Source organism: Lepidochelys kempii, chromosome 16, assembly GCF_965140285.1.
Source record: "Lepidochelys kempii isolate rLepKem1 chromosome 16, rLepKem1.hap1, whole genome shotgun sequence".
NCBI lineage: Eukaryota > Metazoa > Chordata > Testudines > Cheloniidae > Lepidochelys > Lepidochelys kempii.
Genome location: NC_136395.1, coordinates 28,863,124 through 28,885,419, shown reverse-complemented (window position 1 = coordinate 28,885,419; position 22,296 = coordinate 28,863,124). Strand labels below are relative to the sequence as shown.

Genomic DNA, 22,296 nt, shown 5'->3' with positions numbered 1-22,296 from the left:
CCTGTCACTCATTCCCAGCTTCTAGCAAATAGAGGCTAGGGACACCATCTCTGCCCATCCTGGCTAATAGCCATTGATGGACCTATCCTCCATGAATTTATCTAGTTCTTTTTTGAACCCTGTTATAGCCTTGGCCTTCACAACATCCTCTGGCAAGGAGTTCCACAGGCTGACTGTGCATTGTGTGAAGAAATACTTCCTTTTATGTGTTTTAAACCTGCTACCTATTAATTTCATTTGGTGACCCCTAGTTCTTGTGTTATGAGAAGTAGTAAACAACACTTCCTTATCTACTTTCTCTACACCAGTCATGATTTTATAGACCTCAATCATATCTCCCCTTAGCTGTCTCTTTTCCAAGCTGAAAAGTCCCAGTCTTATTAATCTTTCCTCATATGGAAGCCGTTCCATACCCCTAATGATTTTTGTTGCCCTTTTTCAATTCCAATATAGCTTTTTTGAGATGGGGTGACCACATCTGCACATAGTATTCAAGAAGTGGGCATACCATGGATTTATATAGAGGCAACATGAGATTTTCTGTCCTATTATCTATCCCTTTCTTAATTATTCCCAGCATTCTGTTCGCTCTTTTGACTGCCACTGCACAGAGTGGATGCTTTCAGAGAACTATCCACAATGACTCCAAGATCTCTTTCTTGAGTGGGAACAGCTAATTTAGACCCCATCATTTTATATGTATAGTTGGGATTATACTTTCCAATGTGAATTACTTTGCATTTATCAACATTAAATTTCATCTGCCATTTTGTTGCCCAGTCATCAATGTAGAAAAACATCCAAAAATATTTAATACATTTCAATTGGTATTCTATTGTTTAACAGTGCAATTAAAACTACGATAAATCATGATAAAAATTTTAAATTGTGAATAATGTTTTGAGTTAATCACGTGAGTTAACTGCGATTAATCAACAGCCCTACTTACAACACAAAACAAAATTATAAAATGCAAACTAGTGACTACACTTAATAATTACCTTTCCTGCTTAATAAAGTAGGTCCCCAATCCAGGCACAAAATTCAGTCTGTTGCAGAGCTTGCTGGCTTCCCATGAACCAGGAGCCAATCCTTCATGAAACACCCTTGCTCAGCAGTGTATTTTCTCAGTGAATGGATGCTGAGTGCCTGCCTCCACCTTGCCATATACTGAATTCATATTTTGTCTTTATTCACATACAGGCAATTCCTTGTCTATTATAATGTTCCTTTCTACCTCCAAATGGTTTGGATTGTTTGCGCTTGTCTGATGGTTTTCCATGGTCTGTTCTGGGGTAGGGCGAAGGGTAGACAATTGAGCCTTGCATTACTTTACTGGCTAATCAGGTAAAGGTCACAACTCCCTCCCGCATAAATGCTCCATCACTGAGACATGATTCCCTGGTGGCTAACCTTTACTCTACGACCATAAGGCATAGTTTTCAACATAGTTACATTATTCTTTAAATCTTACCCCCACACAGCTCTCAATGATTATGAGTATTGATAAGTTACAAGCTTTCAGTAGAGAACTCACATGCTACCCTTCATGGATAAATACTATGAAAATGGTGTATTAGTTATTGTGAGTTTGTCTGGCCTGAGACAGGAGTTGCTTGTAAAAAACAGGGAAGCCTTTGTCTGTTGGTACCAATGGGCCTCCATGTCACAATGGGATATGAGAGGAAGAAAAGATTCAGCACAATCTAGTCAAGTTGTTGCTCTTCATTCGTGCTTCCTTTTCTCTAGTCTCCATTTTTGAGAGGTGGCACAAGGGACAAACTCTGGATATTCTTATGTTCAGATGAGGATAATGAACCTAATTCCCATGTTCCTCTGTAATTCTCCAAAAATGAATTACCATTGGAGAAGCTGAAGAAACATTTCTGATTTGCTCTATGGTTCTTCAGCCTGGAAAAGGAAGAAGCACCCCAAATCCAGCACTCAATTAAAGTCATGAAACACTGTAAAAGGGTCATAATGGAACTCTGAAGCGGGGGGGGGGGGAAGGAGTTTCTTTCCATGGGTCATAATAAACAGGGTTTGTGAAGAGAAAAGGTCTGCAATTCAAATACTGAAATCAAAGCCATTTTACATCTACTGTGCTGTAGACATTTACAAGAATGGTTTCATCTGTGTGGAAATATAAACTCTGGAAACCAAGTGTGACCTGCTGTGCAAATGCTGGTTATGAAAGTTAAAGCTATCTGGGGTAATTTTAATTTCTGTTCTTTATTTTTCCAGAGTTTTCAAACTACTCTGCTTTAAAGAATACATGGAACTTGTTTGTAACAGCCAGTTCCTTGCTACTTTGGACATGCTGAACCCAAAACTTGTATCTGACAAGTTCTCAAGATTCTTGCCAAACACCATAAGCCACAATCCCTTTCTAATTGCAAAATGAAAATGAGTTTCATTCTGGTTATACTAAAATTTGAGACACATGGGAAATAAACAATTTTCAAAAAGATCCACAAAAATCATTGCTGATACAGTTTTCTTGTATCATTTACTGAAACATACTAACAAAGCCTCACTACAATTCTCTCTCTTTAATTGGTATAATTACAATTAACATAATACTACCATTGACGTTCAATTATATTTTTATTCAGAGTATGTGAATATCTGTAAAAATGATCTAAACAGGCACATTAATTATTAGCATGATGCTTTGTAAAAAATGTATGTTAAATAGAGTTGCCACTTAATTTCATTTTACACAGTAAATAAATAATAAATTATTAATACTACAAGTATTCCTGCTTAGAATGGCAAGACCTTGCTATACAAATGTACTGACTCCATTCTCTTGTCTGCTTTCCTCATAGCAAGTCCACAAAAGCAAAGAGCAAGGAGTTTCCCAAAGAAACGCAGTGGATCTAATTTATTTAGATTTTAGTAAGGCGTTTGATACTGTGCCACATGGGGAATTATTAGTTAAATTGGATAAGATGGGCATCAATAGGAAAATTGAAAGGTGGATAGGGAATTGGTTAAAGGGGAGACTACAACGGGTCCTACTGAAAGGTGAACTGTCAAGTTGGAGGGAGGTTACCAGTGGAGTTCCTCAAGGATCAGTTTTGGGACCAATCTTATTTAATCTTTTTATTACTGACCTGGGCACAAAAAGTGGGAGTGTGCTAATAAAGTTTGCAGATGATACAAAGCTGGGAGGTATTGCTAATTTAAAGAAGGACAGGGATACCCTACAGGAGGATCTGGATGACCTTGTAAACTGGAGTAATAGGAATAGGATGAAATTTAATAGTGAGAAGTGTAAGGTCATGCATTTAGGGATTAATAACAAGAATTTTAGTTATAAGCTAGGGACGCATCAACTAGAAGTAACGGAGGAGGAAAAGGACCTTGGAGTATTGGTTGATCATAGGTTGACTATGAGCTGCCAATGTGATATGGCTGTGAAAAAAGCTAATGTCGTCTTGGGATGCATCAGGAGAGGTATTTCCAGTAGGGATAAGGAGGTTTTAGTACCGTTATATAAGGCACTGGTGAGACCTCACCTGGAATACTGTGTGCAGTTCTGGTCTCCCATGTTTAAGAAGGATGAATTCAAACTGGAACAGGTACAGAGAAGGGCTACTAGGATGATCCGAGGAATGGAAAACTTGTCTTATGAAAGGAGACTCAGGGAGCTTGGCTTGTTTAGCCTAACTAAAAGAAGGTTGAGGGGAGATATGATTGCTCTCTATAAATATATCAGAGGGATAAATACCAGAGAGGGAGAGTAATTATTTAAACTCAATACCAATGTGGACACAAGAACAAATGGATATAAACTGGCCACTAGGAAATTTAGATTAGAAATTAGACGAAGGTTTCTAACCATCAGAGGAGTGAAGTTTTGGAATAGCCTTCCGAGGGAAGTAGTGGGGGCAAAAGATCTATCTTGCTTTAAGATTAAACTCGATAAGTTTATGGAGGAGATGGTATGATGGGATAACATGGTTTTGGTAATTAAATATTCATGGTAAATAGGCCCAATGGCCTGTGATGGATTTTTAGATGGGGAAAGATCAAAGTTACCCGGGAAAGAATTTTCTGTAGTATCTGGCTGATGAATCTTGCCCATATGCTCAGGGTTTAGCTGATCGCCATATTTGGGGTCGGGAAGGAATTTTCCTCCAGGGCAGATTGGAAGGCCCTGGAGGTTTTTCGCCTTCCTCTGTAGCATGGGGCACGGGTCACTTGCTGGAGGATTCTCTGCTCCTTGAGGTCTTCAAACTACAATTTGAGGACTTCAATAGCACAGATATAGGTGTGAGGTCTTTTTTAGGAGTGGTGGGTGAAATTCTGTGGCCTGCATTGTGCAGGAGGTCGGACTAGATGATCATAATGGTCCCTTCTGACCTAAATATCTATGAATCTATGAATCTATGAAAGAATACTAATGCTATTAACAGCAATGCAGTAAGGTTTTTTCCCATCTTCTTGCCCTCCCCTTCAGGCTAGTATGTTCTTAGGGAGGTGTACATACACTGGAAATTTTTCAACAACTTTATTACAGTTGATCAAAAACCACTGCAAGTTCCACTAGTGGAACTCCCAGGGTGGCGGGACAGGCATATACAGAAAGCAAGCTTTCTTACTATCATGTTATCTAAATATGCTCTAAGCAAACCAAGCTGTCACAATGGCAAAAGTTCCAGGGTCCATAGATTGTGAGCTCCTCAGAGTAGGCACTGACTTTCCTGAACATTTGGAAAGCACGTGACAGGCATTACCATAAATAAAAGGTAATATAAAAAGGGTGCAAAAAGAAAAGGAGTACTTGTGGCACCTTAGAGACTAACCAATTTATTTGAGCTCAAATAAATTGGTTAGTCTCTAAGGTGCCACAAGTACTCCTTTTCTTTTTGCGAATACAGACTAACACGGCTGTTACTCTGAAACCTGTCATAAAAAGGGTGTTAACAGAACATTAAGGTTGCAAAGTCAAACACTCAGTAATTGAGAAATGCTAGAATTAAGATTGCCCATGTCCACTAATTCTGACTGCTCAATTTGAGCCATTGAGGGCCTGATTTTTCAGAGTGCTTACCATTTTATAGCACTTGGATATGTTTAAAGCACAGCTCCCATTGACTTCAGTTGCAGCTGTGAGTGCTCAGCCCCAGAGTCTAAAGTTGGATACCCAGAAAACGGGGAACACACAATTAGTGGCCACAAATGAAAATGTGTGTGTTATTTGTTGAGCATCACACAGAAAATCTGCGGCAGAAGCAGGGATAGACTCCAATTCTCTTGGTCAGCACTCAACTAACTGAACCATGAGACTATCCTCTTTTCTTCCTTCCTCATTCACTAAACACCTTCCAACTTCTGCAACAAATGAGGAAGGGTCCCAGAGACTTTAGTAAAGCTTTTGATACTGTCTCGCATGACCCTCTCGTAAACAAACTAGGGAAATGCAACCTAGATGAAGCTATAAGATGGGTGCAAAACTGGTTGGAAAACCATTCCCAGAGAGTAATCATCAGTGGTTCACCGTCATGCTGGAAGGGCATAACGGGTGGGGTCCTGCAGGGATCAGTTCAGGGTCCGGTTCTGTTCAATATCTTGCTCAATGATTTAGATAATGGCAGAGAGAGTATACTTATAAAGTCTGTGGATGATACCAAACTGGAAGAGGTTGCAAGTGCTTTGAAGAAAAGGATTATAATTCAAAATGATCTGGACAAACTGGAGAAATGGTGTGAAGTAAATAGGATGAAATTCAATAAGTACTCCACTTAGGAAGGAACAATCAGTTGCACACATACAAAATGGGAAATGACAGCCTAGGAAGGAGAACTGCGGAAAGGGCCCTGGGGGTCATAGTGGACCACAAGACAAATATGAGTCAACAGTGTAACAATGTTGCAAAAAAACCAAACATCATCCTGGGATGTATTAGCAGGAATGTTTTATGCAAGACACAAGAAGTAATTCTTCCACTCTAGTCCGCACTGATTAGGCCTCAACTGGAGTATTGTGTCCAGTTGTGGGTGCCACATTTCAAGAAGGATGTGGATAAACTGGAGAGAGTCCAGAGAAGAGTGACAAAAATGATTAACAGGTTTCAGAGGAACAGCCGTGTTAGTCTGTATTCGCAAAAAGAAAAGGAGTACTTGTGGCACCTTAGAGACTAACCAATTTATTTGAGCATGAGCTTTCGTGAGCTACAGCTCACTTCATCAGATGTTTACCGTGGAAGGTTAAATGATTAAAGGTCTAGAAAACACGACCTATGAGGGAAGATTGAAAAACTTGGGTTTGTTTAGTCTGGAAAAGAGAAGACAGAGAAGGGACATGATAACAGTTTTCAAGCATTTAAAAGGTTGTTACAAGGAGGAAGGAGAAAAATTGTTCTCCTTAACCTCGGAGAATAGGACAAGAGGCAATGGGCTTAAATTGCATAAAGGGAGGTTCAGGTTGGACATTAGGAAAAAATTCCTAACTGTCAGGGTGGTTAAGCACTGGAATAAATTGCTTAGGGAGGTTGTGGAATCTCCATCGTTGGAGATTTTTAAGAGCAGGTTAGACAAACATTTGTCAGGTATGGTCTAGATCAGTTGCTCTTCACTATTTTTGAAGTGGGGGGCCACTTTGGCAAAAAACCTTCAATGTGAGAGCCACATGGGGTGGGGCCAAGGGGTTAGGCGTATGAGAGGTGGCTCAGGGTAGGGCAGAGGGTGGGGAGCAGGGGTGAGGGCTCTAGGGTGGAGCTGGGGATGAGGGGTTCAGGGTGCAGGATGAGGCTCAGGGCTGGGTCAGAGGGTTGGGGTGTGGGTGAGGCCTCTGGCTGGGGGTGCAGGCTCTGGGAACTTAGAGGGAACTTAGGGAGCTGCACTTAGGGTTGATGGCTCGCAGGCCTTGCAATGAAGAACACTGGTCTAGATAATAATTAGTCCTGCCATGAGTGCAGGGGACTGGACTAGATGACCTCTCAAGGTCCCTTCCATTCCTCTGATTCTATGACAACAGCCTCACTAACTTCACCAACCAGATCCTTTCCCCGAGCATAGTCCATCCTGTGTTCTGAATGAGTCTTTTCCTAACTTTGGAGTGCTTGACTGTGAAACATAATCATATTATTTTAACATAGGGTCTTTTCGTGTGCAATATCCCTTTTTTTTTTTAAAGCGAACTCATAAAACCAAATTTCAACATGTGGCATCATATTGATACCCACATGACTCATCAGCTGGGTTAAAACCTTTAGATCCACTGCACAGACCTCTGCCACTTTAGAGTGGGATTAGATACCCACTTTGCCAGTGGATTTCTCAGATATTTGCTGACAACTAGAACAGGCTAAAACTCTGGATTTCTGGTTCACAAGAAATGTTGGCATTTTGAAATTTGTTTTTGTTCCAAATCAGAATGAAACGACATTTTTGGAAATTTCTCAAAAAACAGAAAACATCAGAAAATTTGTTTTGGAAATGACGACACATGGTGTTTCCAAAAGGAAATGTTCTCCTCAGACCAGCACCTGTTGACTGAAATTGATGGCTGCTTGGGTAATGTAGATTGTGAGAAAATGTCTGAGAGAGAGTCCCTTTTTTAACGTTATAAAGCTTCAAAAACTAATCCTTTTTCCTCAACCTACAGCAGGTCTGGGCAATACTATGACTGCCTTCATGTGTTTAGAAAAGCTGCATTTCAAACAGAGTTTTAGAAACTAATAATAAAAAGTGCAAAGAAATAATTGTCTTTAGTTCTAAGACCAGAAATGGATCCAAATTTAGGGATTTTAATGCTATTGCCTTTACTACATAAATTACTATTTTTATTATAAACTTTGACAGTTAAAAGTGGGTATAGAAGAGGGGAAAATTATATTAGAAAAAGTCTAGACTGTTAACATTTTCACTTTTAAAATCAATTTTTTCCACTGACACAAAAGTCATAATTGTACCTTTCCACTGGATTTAAATGACTGTAGCTGTACATTTCTCATAAAAATGTAAATTTGGAATATGAAATCCATTGCTTTTAATTTGTTATTTTAAACAAAAGCAAGTGTTTTAAATGAAAATTAGGGTTATAAGGAAATGTTTTACATGTACAGCAAAACAAGATAATAATGGCATGTTGGTAAAGAAAAAGTCAAACTAGGCATTACACGCTGAACAAGTTCGACATTGTATATTTTTATGCAAACTAGATTACGCACACATACACACATTCAAGTGCAATATTTTCTCACAAACTTTTCAGTGCTTTCACTGTTCTCTAACCCACACAAAAATTAGCTGAAATACCCAAGTCAGTCTGAAAAGAAAGAAATCCAGCATTTATACAATGAAAGAAAAGCTGTAATATAGATGGCTATTATAGGGTATTTACTCCCTTAATTCCAGAAGCATTAATGGGAGTTACTATTTGCACACATCAAGGCAAAAATATATTTAAAAGAAAATCATAAAAATATCTTAACCTGATTATCGAGAAGCTACCTAACCACCCCTTGTGAGCATAACAACAATGCAAGTTGACCAAAATGAAGCAATGTTCAGAGCTACAGTATGCAAAGGATTTCCAAACAGGCTCATATTTTTCCTTAGAACAAAGAAAGAAAACCAAACTGCAGAAATAAAATAAAATATGTTTTGATTCATTAAAATTCATTAAAAGGGGTAACCCAATTTTTAAAGGAAAGTACAATATATACCCCTTCAAAAATTCTAGTGCACTTTACTACACCCTCAATGAGGTATCCAAGCTCACAAACAGATGAACGTGTATTTTGCAGTGCATCATCCTGTAATCTAAGTGTGTACTTATAAATATTTGAGTTGCATACTCTAAATATTTATTCTGATGCAATTATGTAATAAGCAATTATTGACAGATTTATACACTGAGTGCATGTTATTCAAAAATTAACATCCAAAATATCAACTCTCACAACAGAACTGAGAAACACAGCAAACACACACATACCTGGTATGATTTTATATATAATGTGTAGATCATGGAGTTTTTGTTTCTTTAGCCATTGTGAAGAGAACTGGGAATATTTAGAAAAGACTGAATATTTTATGCAGTATTTAGCAATAAAGGAAGCCCTCAGACATATGCAATGCCAAGGAGTTATTTGGTTGCATAGCTGAAAATGGAACAGCCTCAGAAAAGTTTATTAATGCTAGTGACCCCAATGTTGAACTCATAATGCCTAAAAGGGTGATGTCTTATAAACCCTTAGCTGTTGTGGCCACTGTGTTTTATGAAGAAAAGTGCCCCAGAGATCCGCTTTGAATACCTGAGGGATTAAAATCAGTTTAAATATCCTCAAAATGGCACTACTATTGCAAAAAGTCAATAAACACTAGTAGCTAGTCTGTACAGGAGTGTTGAAGGCAGATCCCGTTAAGGCAGTAACTTGGACTAATGTAAGGAGGAATATGAAGGAAATGGGATTTTCCTTGTAAGAGTTACATTAAATACTTTAGTTGAAAAGCAGTTCAAATAACTCAGAGAGATAAATTCCCTCTGCTGAAACTGTGTTATTTTAAAGTATACAATGTTTTGGGGTCAAAGTTCCTGATTTATTAATGTGCAGGCTATGTAAATCGTGTAGGAATGTTTTCAGGGTTGACTGATGTATTCAAAACATTCTACCCTGAGATCTAATGTTACTAATCAAGGTAAAAAAATACCTAAATTGCCACAACTCCATCAAAGCCAGATACCTCCTGCAAATTTAAGCAATAGAACAGATGTATATGCTCCTTTTTAGTTGTTAAAATATTGTTGAACACCTTTATATTTAATATAGAGCTGTCAATCACAGTTAACACAAAACAAATTAACTAGATTAAAATAATAGGTGCAATTAATTGCAGTTTTAATCGCACTGTTAAACAATAATACAATACCAATTAAGATTTATTATAAATATTTTGATGTTTTTCTACATTATCAAATATATTTCAGTTACAACACAGAATACAAAGTGTACACTGTTCACTTTATATTATTTTTATTACAAATATTTGCCCTGTAAAAAGATAAACAAAATAAATAGCATTTTTCAATTCACCTCCTACAAGTACTGTAGTGCTGTCTCTTTATTCTGAAAGTGCAACTTACAAAGGTTTATTACAAATAATTATTATTATTACTTTAGAGCCTACAAGACGAAGCATGAAGGGATATACAAATGTTTAGCATATCTGGCACATAAATACCTTGCAACTCCAGCTACAAAATACCATGTGAACGCCTGTTCTCACTTTCAGGTGACACTGTAAATACGAAGGAAGCATTATTTCCCGTAAATGTAAACAGACTTGTTTGTTTTAGCGATTGGCTGAACAAGAAGTAGGACTCAGTGAACTTGTAGGTGCTAAAGTTTTACACTGTTTTGTTTTTGAGTGAAGTTATGTAAAAAAATTAGCACCGTCAAGCAATTAAAAAAATAATTTCCATTAATCGCACTGTTAAACAATAATAGAATACCATTTATTTAAATATTTTGGATGTTTTTTCTACATTTTCAAATATATTGATTTCAATTACAACACAGAATACAAAATGTACTGTGCTCACTTTATTTTTGATTATAAATATTTGCACTGTAAAAATAAAAGGAACAGTATATTTCAATTTACCTAATACAAGTGCTGTAATCCAATCTCTTTATAATGAAAGTTGTACTTACAAATGTAGAATTATGTACAAAAAATAACTGCATTCAAAAATAAAACAATCAAGGGGCATATGAATGTTTAGCATATCTGGCACGTAAATACCTTGCAACGCTGGCTACAAAAGTGCCATGTTCTCACTTTCAGGTGACATTGTAAATAAGAAGCGGGCAGCATTATTTCCTGTAAATGTAAACAAACTTGTTTGTCTTAGCAATTAGCTGAACAAGAAGTAGGACGGAGTTGACTTGTAGGCGCTAAAGTTTTGCATTCTTTTGTTTTTGAGTGCAGTTATGTAACAAAAAAAATCTACATTTGTAAGTTACACTTTCATGATAAAGAGATTACACTACAGTACTTGTATGAGGTGAATTGAAAAATACTATTTCTTTTCTTTATAATTTTTACAGTGCAAATATTTGTAATCAAAAATAATAATATAAAGTGAACACTGTAAACTTTGTATTCTGTGTTGTAATAGAAATGAATATATTTGAAAATGTAGAAAAACAGCCAAAATATTTAATAAATTTCAATTGGTATTCTATTGTTTAACAGTGCGATTAATCAAGACTAATTTTTTAATCACAGTTAATTTTTTTGAATTAACTGCGATTAATCGACAGCCCTGAAAAAATATAATTCTACATTTATAAATTGCACTTTTACAATAAAGAGATTGCACTATCCTACCTGTATTAGGTGCATTGAAAAATACTATTTCTTTTCTTTATCATTTTTACAGGGCAAATATTTGTAATAAAAATAATAATATAAAGTGAGCACTGTACACTTTCTGTTCTGTGTTGTAATTGAAATCAATATATTTGAAAATTAGAAAAACATCCAAAATATTTATAATGAATTTAAATTGGTATTCCATTATTGTTTATTATTTAGTGCGATTAAAACTGTGATTAATTGCAACTATTTTTTTAAAATCTTGCAATTAATTGCGATTTTTAAATAGTTTGACAGCCCTAATCTAGTGCATCTTAGAAGCCGTAACAGCACAGGATCAGCAACATTCTGTTCACATTTGAAAGTTATCTTTGCAAGTGTAAGCGATGAAAACTTAATTTTTATTTAAATGAATTTCTGAGAAACTGATGGCACTGTCCTAGAAATATGGGCTTACTTTTTGCTAATTCAGTTCCTTAAGGAGAGTGGTGAGAAATTATAGCAATGTTTCACAATTTATTAACATCCTGGTCACAGGATGCTAGTAAGTTATAACTTGTCTCCATGAAGAGGCTTGTCTCAGTAGCTTCTCTATCATTTTTTTATCTTTATCTGGTAGAAGCTCTTACCAGACATGAAAAGTGTACCATATTTTTTGGCATGAAAATATTTATATTTTCATATCATTTACCACTTGAAGAGATTTTTTTAAGACTTCCCAATGAATACATCAGTTGTTAATCTTCTTATTCACATTAATTTATTTTCTATTTATTATTATTAAATAACTTTTTTTCTATTTTAAACAGATTTTAGAAGTTCATTTGTAGAAGAAAAATTATCCAAAAATAAAGAATGACGAAGGCAGCAAGATTAACTTGCTTATTACTAATTGCAGTCATTGGAGTGACTGCTAGCAAGACACAGGAATTTGAAAGCAGTGATGAGGGCACAGAGCAAGAATTCATTTACATGAACAGGTATAAGCGGTCCAGCGACACACAGGACAAGTGCACTTACACCTTTATTGTACCTCAGCAGAAAGTGACAGGTGCCATTTGTGTTAATTCAAAGGAGCCTGAGGTTCTTCTTGAAAACCGGGTAAATAAGCAAGAATTAGAGCTGCTTAACAATGAACTTCTAAAGCAAAAGAGACAAATAGAAACTCTTCAGCAATTGGTGGAGGTGGATGGTGGGATTGTTAATGAGGTTAAACTTTTACGAAAAGAAAGTCGGAATATGAACTCTCGTGTCACGCAACTTTATATGCAGCTGCTACATGAAATTATTCGAAAACGGGACAATGCATTAGAACTTTCCCAACTTGAAAATAAGATATTGAACCAAACTGCTGATATGTTGCAACTTGCAAACAAATACAAGGACCTAGAGTACAAATATCAACATTTGGTGTCAATTGCCAATAACCAGTCTATAATTATTGCACAGCTAGAAGAACATTGTCAAAGAATGCCATCCATTAAGCCAATACCCCAACCTCCCCAACCACCAAACAAAATGTATCAGCCTCCTACTTACAATCGCATTATCAACCAAATAGCTACCAATGAGATTCAGAGTGATCAGAATTTAAAGGTTCTACCACCTAATCTACCAACCATGCCACCAGTTACTAGCAGTCCAACTTCAACTGATAAACCATCTGGTAAGTTATTTTATTGGCATGTCTAAATGATATCTATTTTAATATGCAGTGACTAACAGCACATTTTCCAGAGGTGGAGATATCATACTTAGGTCTCAAAGATGCAGACAGAGGTAAGTAGCACGTAACATATTTAGCAAATGATAATGCAAAAGTTTGAGGGTGAACTGGTTCAGATTCACCACAGATGAGACTGAGGTTATGTTGGTGGACTTGGTGCACCTGCTAGGAGAACTGGCAGAGGTACGATGAGTCCTTCTATTAAGGGAATTTGTCTGCCTTTTGTTATTGCCTTCCCAACCTTGGAGTCTGCCTGGACTTGGTGTAGTTTTGCAAATGTTAGGTAGTGGCAGTGCCCCAGGGTGCTTTAATATTTATGCTTGACCAGGAGATTCCATCCTCTTCTTTCAAATACAGAAATCCTGCTGCAGTAAGCAACATTTTGTCCCCCTGAAATTGGATTGTTGCAATACTCTCCACACAAGAGCATTCAAAAACTTCAGCTACTTCAGCAGCTGAATTTTAAGGGTGTTTCTTACAGGAAGCACAGTACTTCGTGTTTTGTGAGCTCCACTGGCTCCCAGTTTGTTTTGGGTTCAATTTAATATATTTATTGTGATGTAAAAAACCTTAAACAGGCTGGGTCCAGGATAACTCAAGATACCTGTGTCTGCCATGCAATATCAATGTAGCTGAGATAATGTGAGAGATATTCAAGCTAACACCTCCTTTATTGCAGGGATGCTGTTGGCAGGGCCTTTATATTCACAAGTCCTAGACTGAGGAATTAGCTTCCAACTTTGGCTTGCCACAGCTTGAACTTGCTCATTTGTACTCAGGCTTTTTTCAAGGAGGAAAAGGATGAAGAGTTGGTGAACGAGCAGGAGAGTTTTCTGAAGAATTGTGATGGGGGGGGGGTTATTATATTTCTTAGTCCTTGGTCTGCAATGTTGCTCTAAAGTTACATTATGTGTGAAAAGGGTGGGCACATTTTAAAAACTGAAATCCACCAATTAACAAACAGTGAAAGGCTGTGTCTGTCCTGGATATACTGGCCAGTTGGGGCTGGATCCAAAGCTCATTAAAGACTTCCAGTGAATCAAATGGACTTTGGATCTGGCCTGTTAAACACCTGTTCAACACAAACTTTGCTTTTCTGCTGCAACTATGTTATCACTCTAGAAATATAAAATGGCAATATGTCAGTTCACTTCAAATACTGTTTTTATGGTTTCAATTTTTTCCATTATAAACTCCTCATTTCCATGGTTTAGAACTGTGCCATAAACCTCAGCTCCAGGCTAAAACATGACATACAAGGTATTACCTGTGAGTAATCAAAACATGAAAAAAACCCAACCCAGCTAAAACACTGTTTTCAAATTATAGTGGGGGGTGGGGAGTCAGTTTCTAAAACTTTGGCCTTATACTGTTTCTCAAATTGTTCCATGTATTGCAGTTTCTAAGAGTAAGAATGAGATGAGGAGGACATAACCAGTTTAACTGTTGTGCTTCAGGATTATTTACTTTTAGGTCAAAATTAGGGTTACTTAGAGAGATTCTCATTTTAGTGCTCCAAGATTATTGTTAATTCTATTAACCTGATTATTTATTATTTGTTAATTTATTTTACATTTAGAACACAAAGAGAAAAAAGTGATTATTTTGAGTTCTAGGTACCTTTGACGTAATTTTGAAATACAAGCAATATAATAAAACCCAGTAGCCTTCCCAAAGCAGAAAAATAAGTAAAAAACTAACCAAAACCAACAATCAAATTAAAGAACACCAAAACTAGACCCTAACACCTCCTACAAAAGCCAGCCTTTATGAAATGCTTACTTCCCCAAAAGCCTAGGTTATGAGATGGCCTTGTAATGTGCCCTGACGGTCACCATTTTGTTAAACACCAACAGCATAACTGGTTTTGTACAAGTCACAAATAAAGATTAAGGGCAGGGAAGATATTTCAAAAGTGCCTATGGAATTTAGGAGCACAAGTTCTATTGGCTATTAATGGGGCTTGCGCTCTGAAATCCCTTAGGTGTTTTTGAAAATCTCCCTCTTGATCACTACTTCATGGAGCTCAGTTTAAATCCCTGAACTCTTAATGGGTCAAAAGCTGTTTCCCCCTTGCCATTTTTAATTTACAAGCATAAATCGGAGCAATGCCAAATGTTGTCAAAAGTGTTCTTGCATCTGAATTTTGACTGTCCCTCAAGGGCAGATCTCTTTGTTTCTCTGTAATCCCTGCACAGTGCCTAGACAATTGAGTGAGAAAACTATGTTCCTTTTATGACCTCTAACTCACTGACACTTGCCAATGACACTGCTACACATTCAGGGCTAAACTGTGGCTTTTCCATAAGCCCTGAGCAAGAGGTAGCACACAGCTCCGCTACCTCAGGAGGAGACCAGTAACTAGATTTTGTCTTAAAGTTAAAGTCTGGTGCCCAGTAAGTAAGAGACCTTTGATCTCCTCTTGCTCTAGTCATAAATCCTTGAGTCTATTGAAAGCCTCCAGACATTTACATTTTCATAAGTTATTATTGATTTTGCTTGCCTTGGTTTTTGGTCACTCCAATTGAGACATATAAAAGGGGCCTGATCTTCAAAGCACGGGTGCTCAGCTTTTTCTTTAAAAAAGTGAGGCCCCTCTTAAGTGTCTAAAGTTGTGTAGCCAAAAACTGAGGTATAACGATAGGTGCTTATTACACCCATTCCATAAATCTTTCCAACATTTGCTGGATGGTCTTGTCAAACCTCTCAGATTATCAGGTACTCTCCAATTAAACTGACTTTTATTTATTTTAGGAAATAATTGGTATGAATAAGGTGGAGAGTCATTTTAAAATTTACTTCTAACAACATTTTTCCACACATCATATATTCTTAAAGTGAGCTCAAAGGTGAATGACACTAATAGCTATGAAGTGTAGCTGTAGCTGTGTTGGTCCCAGGATATTAGAGACACATGGTGGTTGAGGTAATAGCTTTTATTGGCCAAGCTTTTCTCTGTCAGCAAAAGAAGCTGGTTCAATAAAACATATTACCTCATCCACCTTGTCTCTCAGCTAGTATACACTTAACCAGAAAATATTACACTAAAATTCTATGGGGAAATCAGTATTGGTTCATTACGCATTTATCTTTTTGTGCAATTACTTGGGGACAGTCTTATTAAAGAGTGAGTCTGGCATTTAGACCTCAAAATATCACACACCACAGGGGAAGACTCCTGCAGCAAGGAAAGTCTTCAGCAGCTGCCTGGTACCAGACCTCTTCCCCCGCAACAGGGAGCTGCTGGATTATTTTGCTGCTGCAGGGAAAGACTATGGCAGCGGGGAAAGGCTCTGACAGCTCCTCACCGCCAAGCCTTTTCCTGTTGCCTGCCGCCACCAGAGCCTCTCACTGACACGTGCAGCTACACACCATAATGTGGCACAGTCTGCCTTTCACTATAGCACATAGCTACACATACCGTACACCCTGCCACAAGCAGTGTGCAGCATACACATAGCCATAGGAAACCGAGTATAGCAGGGAAAGGCCATATAGTCCCATTTCTCCAGGAAATTAGAAAAAACTGTTCGGCACAAGGGAGTGTGAACACCAGATCTGATGTCCATATTAGTACAAAACTTAAAGACCAGCAGTGCTGCATATATACCCAGCTAATATTTACATCCTTCTGGCTGCACTAGTGTGTTCTCTATCTATGAAGATGATGCACTCCACACTGAAAAATATTCAAAATTCAAAATCAGGTCATTGTGAATTCTGGCATTCAGCAATGATTTGCTTAGGAAAAGATGTATAACTCTTAAATTGGCCAACTTTGTTTCATCTCTTACAATTATACCATTACCCTCTATCCAGTTGTTACCTTCTATTGGCAAGTGAGAATGACAATGTGTTGAATCAGACATGCACTAGAATAGTAACAGGCAACATAGCAGACCTGGAAAAGGATACCATCTTTCACAAAATTCAAGCTAATTCTTGAGTACAATAAATCTAGCTGGAGAAAATGCACATCTGTGTAGATGCCTCCCTAGATTACTGAATTACTGAGCGGGATATCTGATGCAAGCATATTCACTACGGAAATGGTGCACTGCACTAACATTAAATCAGAGAAACCTGTAATAGAGTTTCAGGTACTAAAACAATGTACAAAAAAAAGAGAAAGCTTAACTAATAAATGCAACCCTCAGAGATTATGACAAATGACTACAGACAGGATAAAAGTAACCAATTCAAAAACTCCTACTCCAACATACCAATTCAAAAACTCCTACTACTTATGAAAGGAGTTATTGATTAAGAAATTCCAGCTAAGACTTACACTCAGGTAGAACTACCTTCTAGAAATTTGTACAGTTCAGTTGCCTACATTTCCATTTGGCTCAAGGAACAAGCGCATTGTTGATGCATGGAACATTTTCAATCCTAGTTTCCAATTTTCCCAAAAGATTACTGGACATTGTTAAAGACAGACACGATACAGACTAGTATGCATCAAGTCTTGTGTTATATGACAACAGGGCAGAAGACTACAAAGTAGAAATAGATATCATATGATTACTTTTCTTAGTTAAAAATTGAAAGACTAAAGTGCCCTTGTTCAATGGAAACTGTTCTTAATAGTGCTGGCAAAGGGAAAGCTACAGATCCTATAACATATATTTTCAGATTTTAGAGATTCTCTCTTTTATCAGCAAAAGAAGGGGAGCCGGAGTGGCAGCAAAGGATTCATCATACTGCATAAGATGACATAAGACAGTTGGCAAGTCTTGGCTGGAGTTAAAATAAATTAGGATGCACAATTAAAGTCTCAATGAATTAGAATCTTCTGAGCTCTGTCCAAATGAATTGGCAGGGGTTGTCCGTTCTAAAGGGAAAGAAAGTTGCCAATATGAGCTAGGAAGATTTAGAAGAAATGGTATAGTATAGTTAGACAGCTCCCCATTCCTTCCCTTCAGTTTTTACATGCTAGACAAATAGCTCACTTCCCTGGGAATGCATCCGATGAAGTAAGCTGTAGCTCACGAAAGCTTATGCTCAAATAAATTGGTTAGTCTCTAAGGTGCCACAAGTACTTCTTTTCTTTTTCCCTGGGAAAGGTTTTTCTGATTGGCACAACTTTGATTTCCAAGTTGGATACTGGAAATGAAATAAGACTAGAGGAACTCTTCTATCCACTTTATATAATATGCCTTCCCAGCCCAGAACCTAGATTCCACCCCCTAAAGCTTCCTTTCAGTGTTACCTCAGAATTCAAACTGCAACACAATAGCTAACCATATTATCTTATGCCCTGTATTATTAATACTTCAACCTTAATTAAATTACATTTTTCTGAAATAATTAACTAATGTGACATCAAGTCTGTCTCTTTAATTTCTTTCCAAGTATGCTCTGTAGGATATGATATTGACCCCCTGTAGGTGAGATAATATTAAATCACTCGCGATAATATGGGGTGCCTAAATTGTATTAATATAGGCTCCTTTTTAAATAGTATTCTTAAAAACAAAAATCCAAACATTTTCTGTTAGTTCTCAAAGCTCCCTGGTTTGGGCTATTCAGTGACTTCTTGTCAAATGATCCCGCAAAATCTTAATCTTTGAATAATTATACAGATAAACTCAGTTTCTAAAAATTACAGTTTGGGAAATTGGTAACAGAGACATAATTTTTCATCTCTACTTCACCTCCTTCAATTCAGGCAAGGGGCCCAATTTTCCCCCTTCATTATATGAGTAACTGACCTCAGTGGGCCTCAAATTACCAGCGATTAAAAGTGGTCATTGTTTAGTAGCTGTTCAATGGTCTCTCTGAAACATAAACTGATAGTTTGTTCACTAGGAATTAGACTGAGATGTCTACATCACATCACATAAATCCACCACCTTTCCAGGAAACCTGTATGAGGCAATGTTATCCACTGAGTAAACAGGTCAACTAGGTTGGGAGTCAGGAGACCCTGGCTCTCTTCCTAGATCTGTTGCTGACCTGCTGTGTGACTTTAGTCAAGTCGCTTTACCTCTCTGCACCTCAGTATACCCTTCTGAAAAACAGGAATAGTGATACCCTACATTTGTATAGCATGCGGAGATCTCTGGAGGAAAAGTGCTGTATAAGAGATAAGTATAGGCATATTATATTATTAACAAATAGACCATCGACTAGATGCTATGGATATTGATCTGTCTTTTAACCTTAGCAGTAGCCCCCTCCTCCTAAGTGCTGAGGAAGCTTGCACTATTGTTGCCATGCTGTACCTGTATTGCGGATAAACAGTAGACTTCAGTCTGCATGGTGGTTAATCCAGTAATTTTCATCAGTATAACATTTAATTGTTTAAAAAATATCTGAATAATTACACAACTCCTGGGTTGAATCAAAAATATGTCCAGCCACAAACAAACAAGGCTTTACAGACCACACACCGAAAATGTTTCCTTTGCTCCACATGAAACATTATTATGATTGATGTGTATCCACATCTGTCCCATTCAAAATTAATATACCCAGGCATGTAACCTAGACCAAGACCAAGGACCTAGACCAATTGGAAGATTGGGCCAAAAGGAATCTGATGAGGTTCAATAAGGATAAGTGCAGGGTCCTGCACTTAGGACGGAAGAACCCAATGCACAGCTACAGACTAGGGACCGAATGGCTAGGCAGCAGTTCTGCAGAAAAGGACCTAGGTGTGACAGTGGACGAGAAGCTGGATATGAGTCAGCAGTGTGCCCTTGTTGCCAAGAAGGCCAATGGCATGTAGGGGCATAGCGAGCAGATCGAGGGACGTGATCATTCCCCTCTATTCGACATTGGTGAGGCCTCATCTGGAGTACTGTGTCCAGTTTTGGGCCCCACACTTCAAGAAGGATGTGGATAAATTGGAGAGAGTCCAGCGAAGGGCAACAAAAATGATTAGGGGACTGGAACACATGAGTTATAAGGAGAGGCTGAGGGAGCTGGGATTGTTTAGCCTGCAGAAGAGAAGAATGAGGGGGGATTTGATAGCTGCTTTCAACTACCTGAAAGGGGGTTCCAAAGAGGATGGCTCTAGACTGTTCTCAATGGTAGCAGATGACAGAACGAGGAGTAATGGTCTCAAGTTGCAGTGGGGGAGGTTTAGATTGGATATTAGGAAAAACTTTTTCACTAAGAGGGTGGTGAAACACTGGAATGCGTTACCTAGGGAGGTGGTAGAATCTCCTTCCTTAGAGGTTTTTAAGGTCAGGCTTGACAAAGCCCTGGCTGGGATGATTTAACTGGGAATTGGTCCTGCTTTGAGCAGGGGGTTGGACTAGATGACCTTCTGGGGTCCCTTCCAACCCTGATATTCTATGATTCTATGTGAACTGGAGAGGCTTATGGGTGTCAGGAAAATCCCACCAATCATCTCTTGATTCTATGTATCATACACACATAATTACTATGTGCAGGAGAGAGTTTGTAGTAGAAGATAGTGCAAATATTACTGAGGTTGTCAGATCTTTAGGGTAGGAACTGTCTTTTTGTTCTGTTTGTACAGCGCATAGCACAACCAGACCATGCTCCCTGACTACAGCCACTATGTTACAAATAAATAATAATAAATACTACTCTAAGACATAATAAAGCAATCACTATTTTAAAATGTTTTGCTAATAATATTTTAAAAGCTCTTAAGAAACATGGCTTTACCACGCATGCATGCTGAGCATTTTTCTATATTCATATAACTCAGCCAAAATGTGGCTTCTATAATAAAAACTGTCAGGTTTAAAACAGATAGAAAGGCATTATCCCTTTATGGTTTCAGTACTATGTCATAAATATAATAGGAACATTTGAAGTTCTGGGCTGTATTTCAACATCATGGTCTGTTTTTAGCGCCTAACAAATCCCAAGAGAGGATAAAAATCAATGCATGCATAATGAACAGCACTGGCAGAATGTATCACAAAAACAACATGAAGATATTGCTGTATCATACAATGAAGCACTTCTAGAGAAAGAATGCTCACAAATCCCAGTCTAAAAATGTACAAACATATCTGGAGTGCAATCATTTGAAAGACATGAGTTTTATCATGAACAAATTAATTTGTGTGGATAGGATTAGGTGCTTTCATTCATGCATTTGCCAAAATGTGTTACTTTATTATAAAGCATTTTGCTGAAAGTTGCCCCTGAAGCTTTTGCTGTCTGGTTCTATGTGAAAATACAATTAAAATAATTGAGATATTCTGTTTTAATTCCTGAAAGAGTGATTTGTCATTGTAAACATAAAACCCATGAAGCAAAGTTACCATCTGGACTTGTTTTCCATGCGCAGCCATAAATGGCAGCAGCTGAATAGGACCAGTTTTCTCCATCCACAGCATATGCAGCAAATGTACAACAGTGCGAAATTACACAGCGAACAAGGCAGCAGTCACTGGACCAGCTGGTACGATACCTCACAATGACTAAGCCAAATATTAAAATTTTTAATTTACTGCTCATTTATATAAAAATGCAAGTATTTAGGCATTCTGATGCTCAGCGTTGTAATGCCTCATTTAATTAGGAGCTTAAGTCTCATTTTCAGGCTTATGGGAACTACAGTCCTATTTACTGTCAATAGGATTTTGTCTACACTGCAATTAAACACCCGCGGCTGCCCCATGTCAGCTGATTTCGGCTCATGGACTATTTAATTGTAGTGTAAATATTCAGCCTTGGGCTCGAGCTCGAGCTCTGGGATCTGCCTCCTTTGCAGGATCCTAGAGCCTGGCCTCCAGCCCGAGCCTGAACGTCTACACTGCAATTAAACAACCCCTTAATCCCAAACCGCACAAATCCAAGGAAGGTGACACGGGCCAGACCTGGATGTTTAATGGCAGTGTAGACATACCCCAAATGCCTAAATCTCTTTCGAATATGAGATTAGGCTCCTAAATTTGTTAGGAATTGCAACGGTGAGCATCACTATGCCTGAATACCTTTAAAAATCTGAGTCAAAGTGACTAGATGCTAACAGAAGTTCCCCGAGTAGCTTCTCTCCTGGGCATACCATGAATCCATAGTGAAAGTTCTTGAACATTCAAATACAGTAAATCAATGAAAGGGCTCCACTCTTCTAAGATACAAGTATCTGTTGCAATTCAGTGTAAGAAATCTGCAAACAGGAACACCTTAGTGTCAAAATAAATATCCTCACACTATCCAAAATAATAACTATTACATATTCTGTCCAGTGGATAATTCTAAGTAAGGGTTCAGAACATCCCCGAATGACAGTATGAT

At 37.8% G+C, this 22,296-nt stretch overlaps 2 protein-coding genes across 25 annotated transcripts in view; one reads left to right on the top strand and one right to left on the bottom strand.

Moving 5' to 3' along the window:
- The window catches only part of RALGPS1 (Ral GEF with PH domain and SH3 binding motif 1), a 400,445-nt gene that overhangs the window by 188,775 nt on the left and 189,374 nt on the right, over positions 1 to 22,296 (bottom strand). The window lies entirely within an intron of this gene.
- The window catches only part of ANGPTL2 (angiopoietin like 2), a 43,171-nt gene that overhangs the window by 10,949 nt on the left and 9,926 nt on the right, over positions 1 to 22,296 (top strand). Inside the window, exon 2 of the mRNA XM_073315038.2 lies at positions 12,149 to 13,005. Coding sequence (XP_073171139.1) covers positions 12,195 to 13,005 — 811 coding nt within the window. The 5' untranslated portion in view covers positions 12,149 to 12,194. The remainder of the gene's footprint in view (positions 1 to 12,148; positions 13,006 to 22,296) is intronic.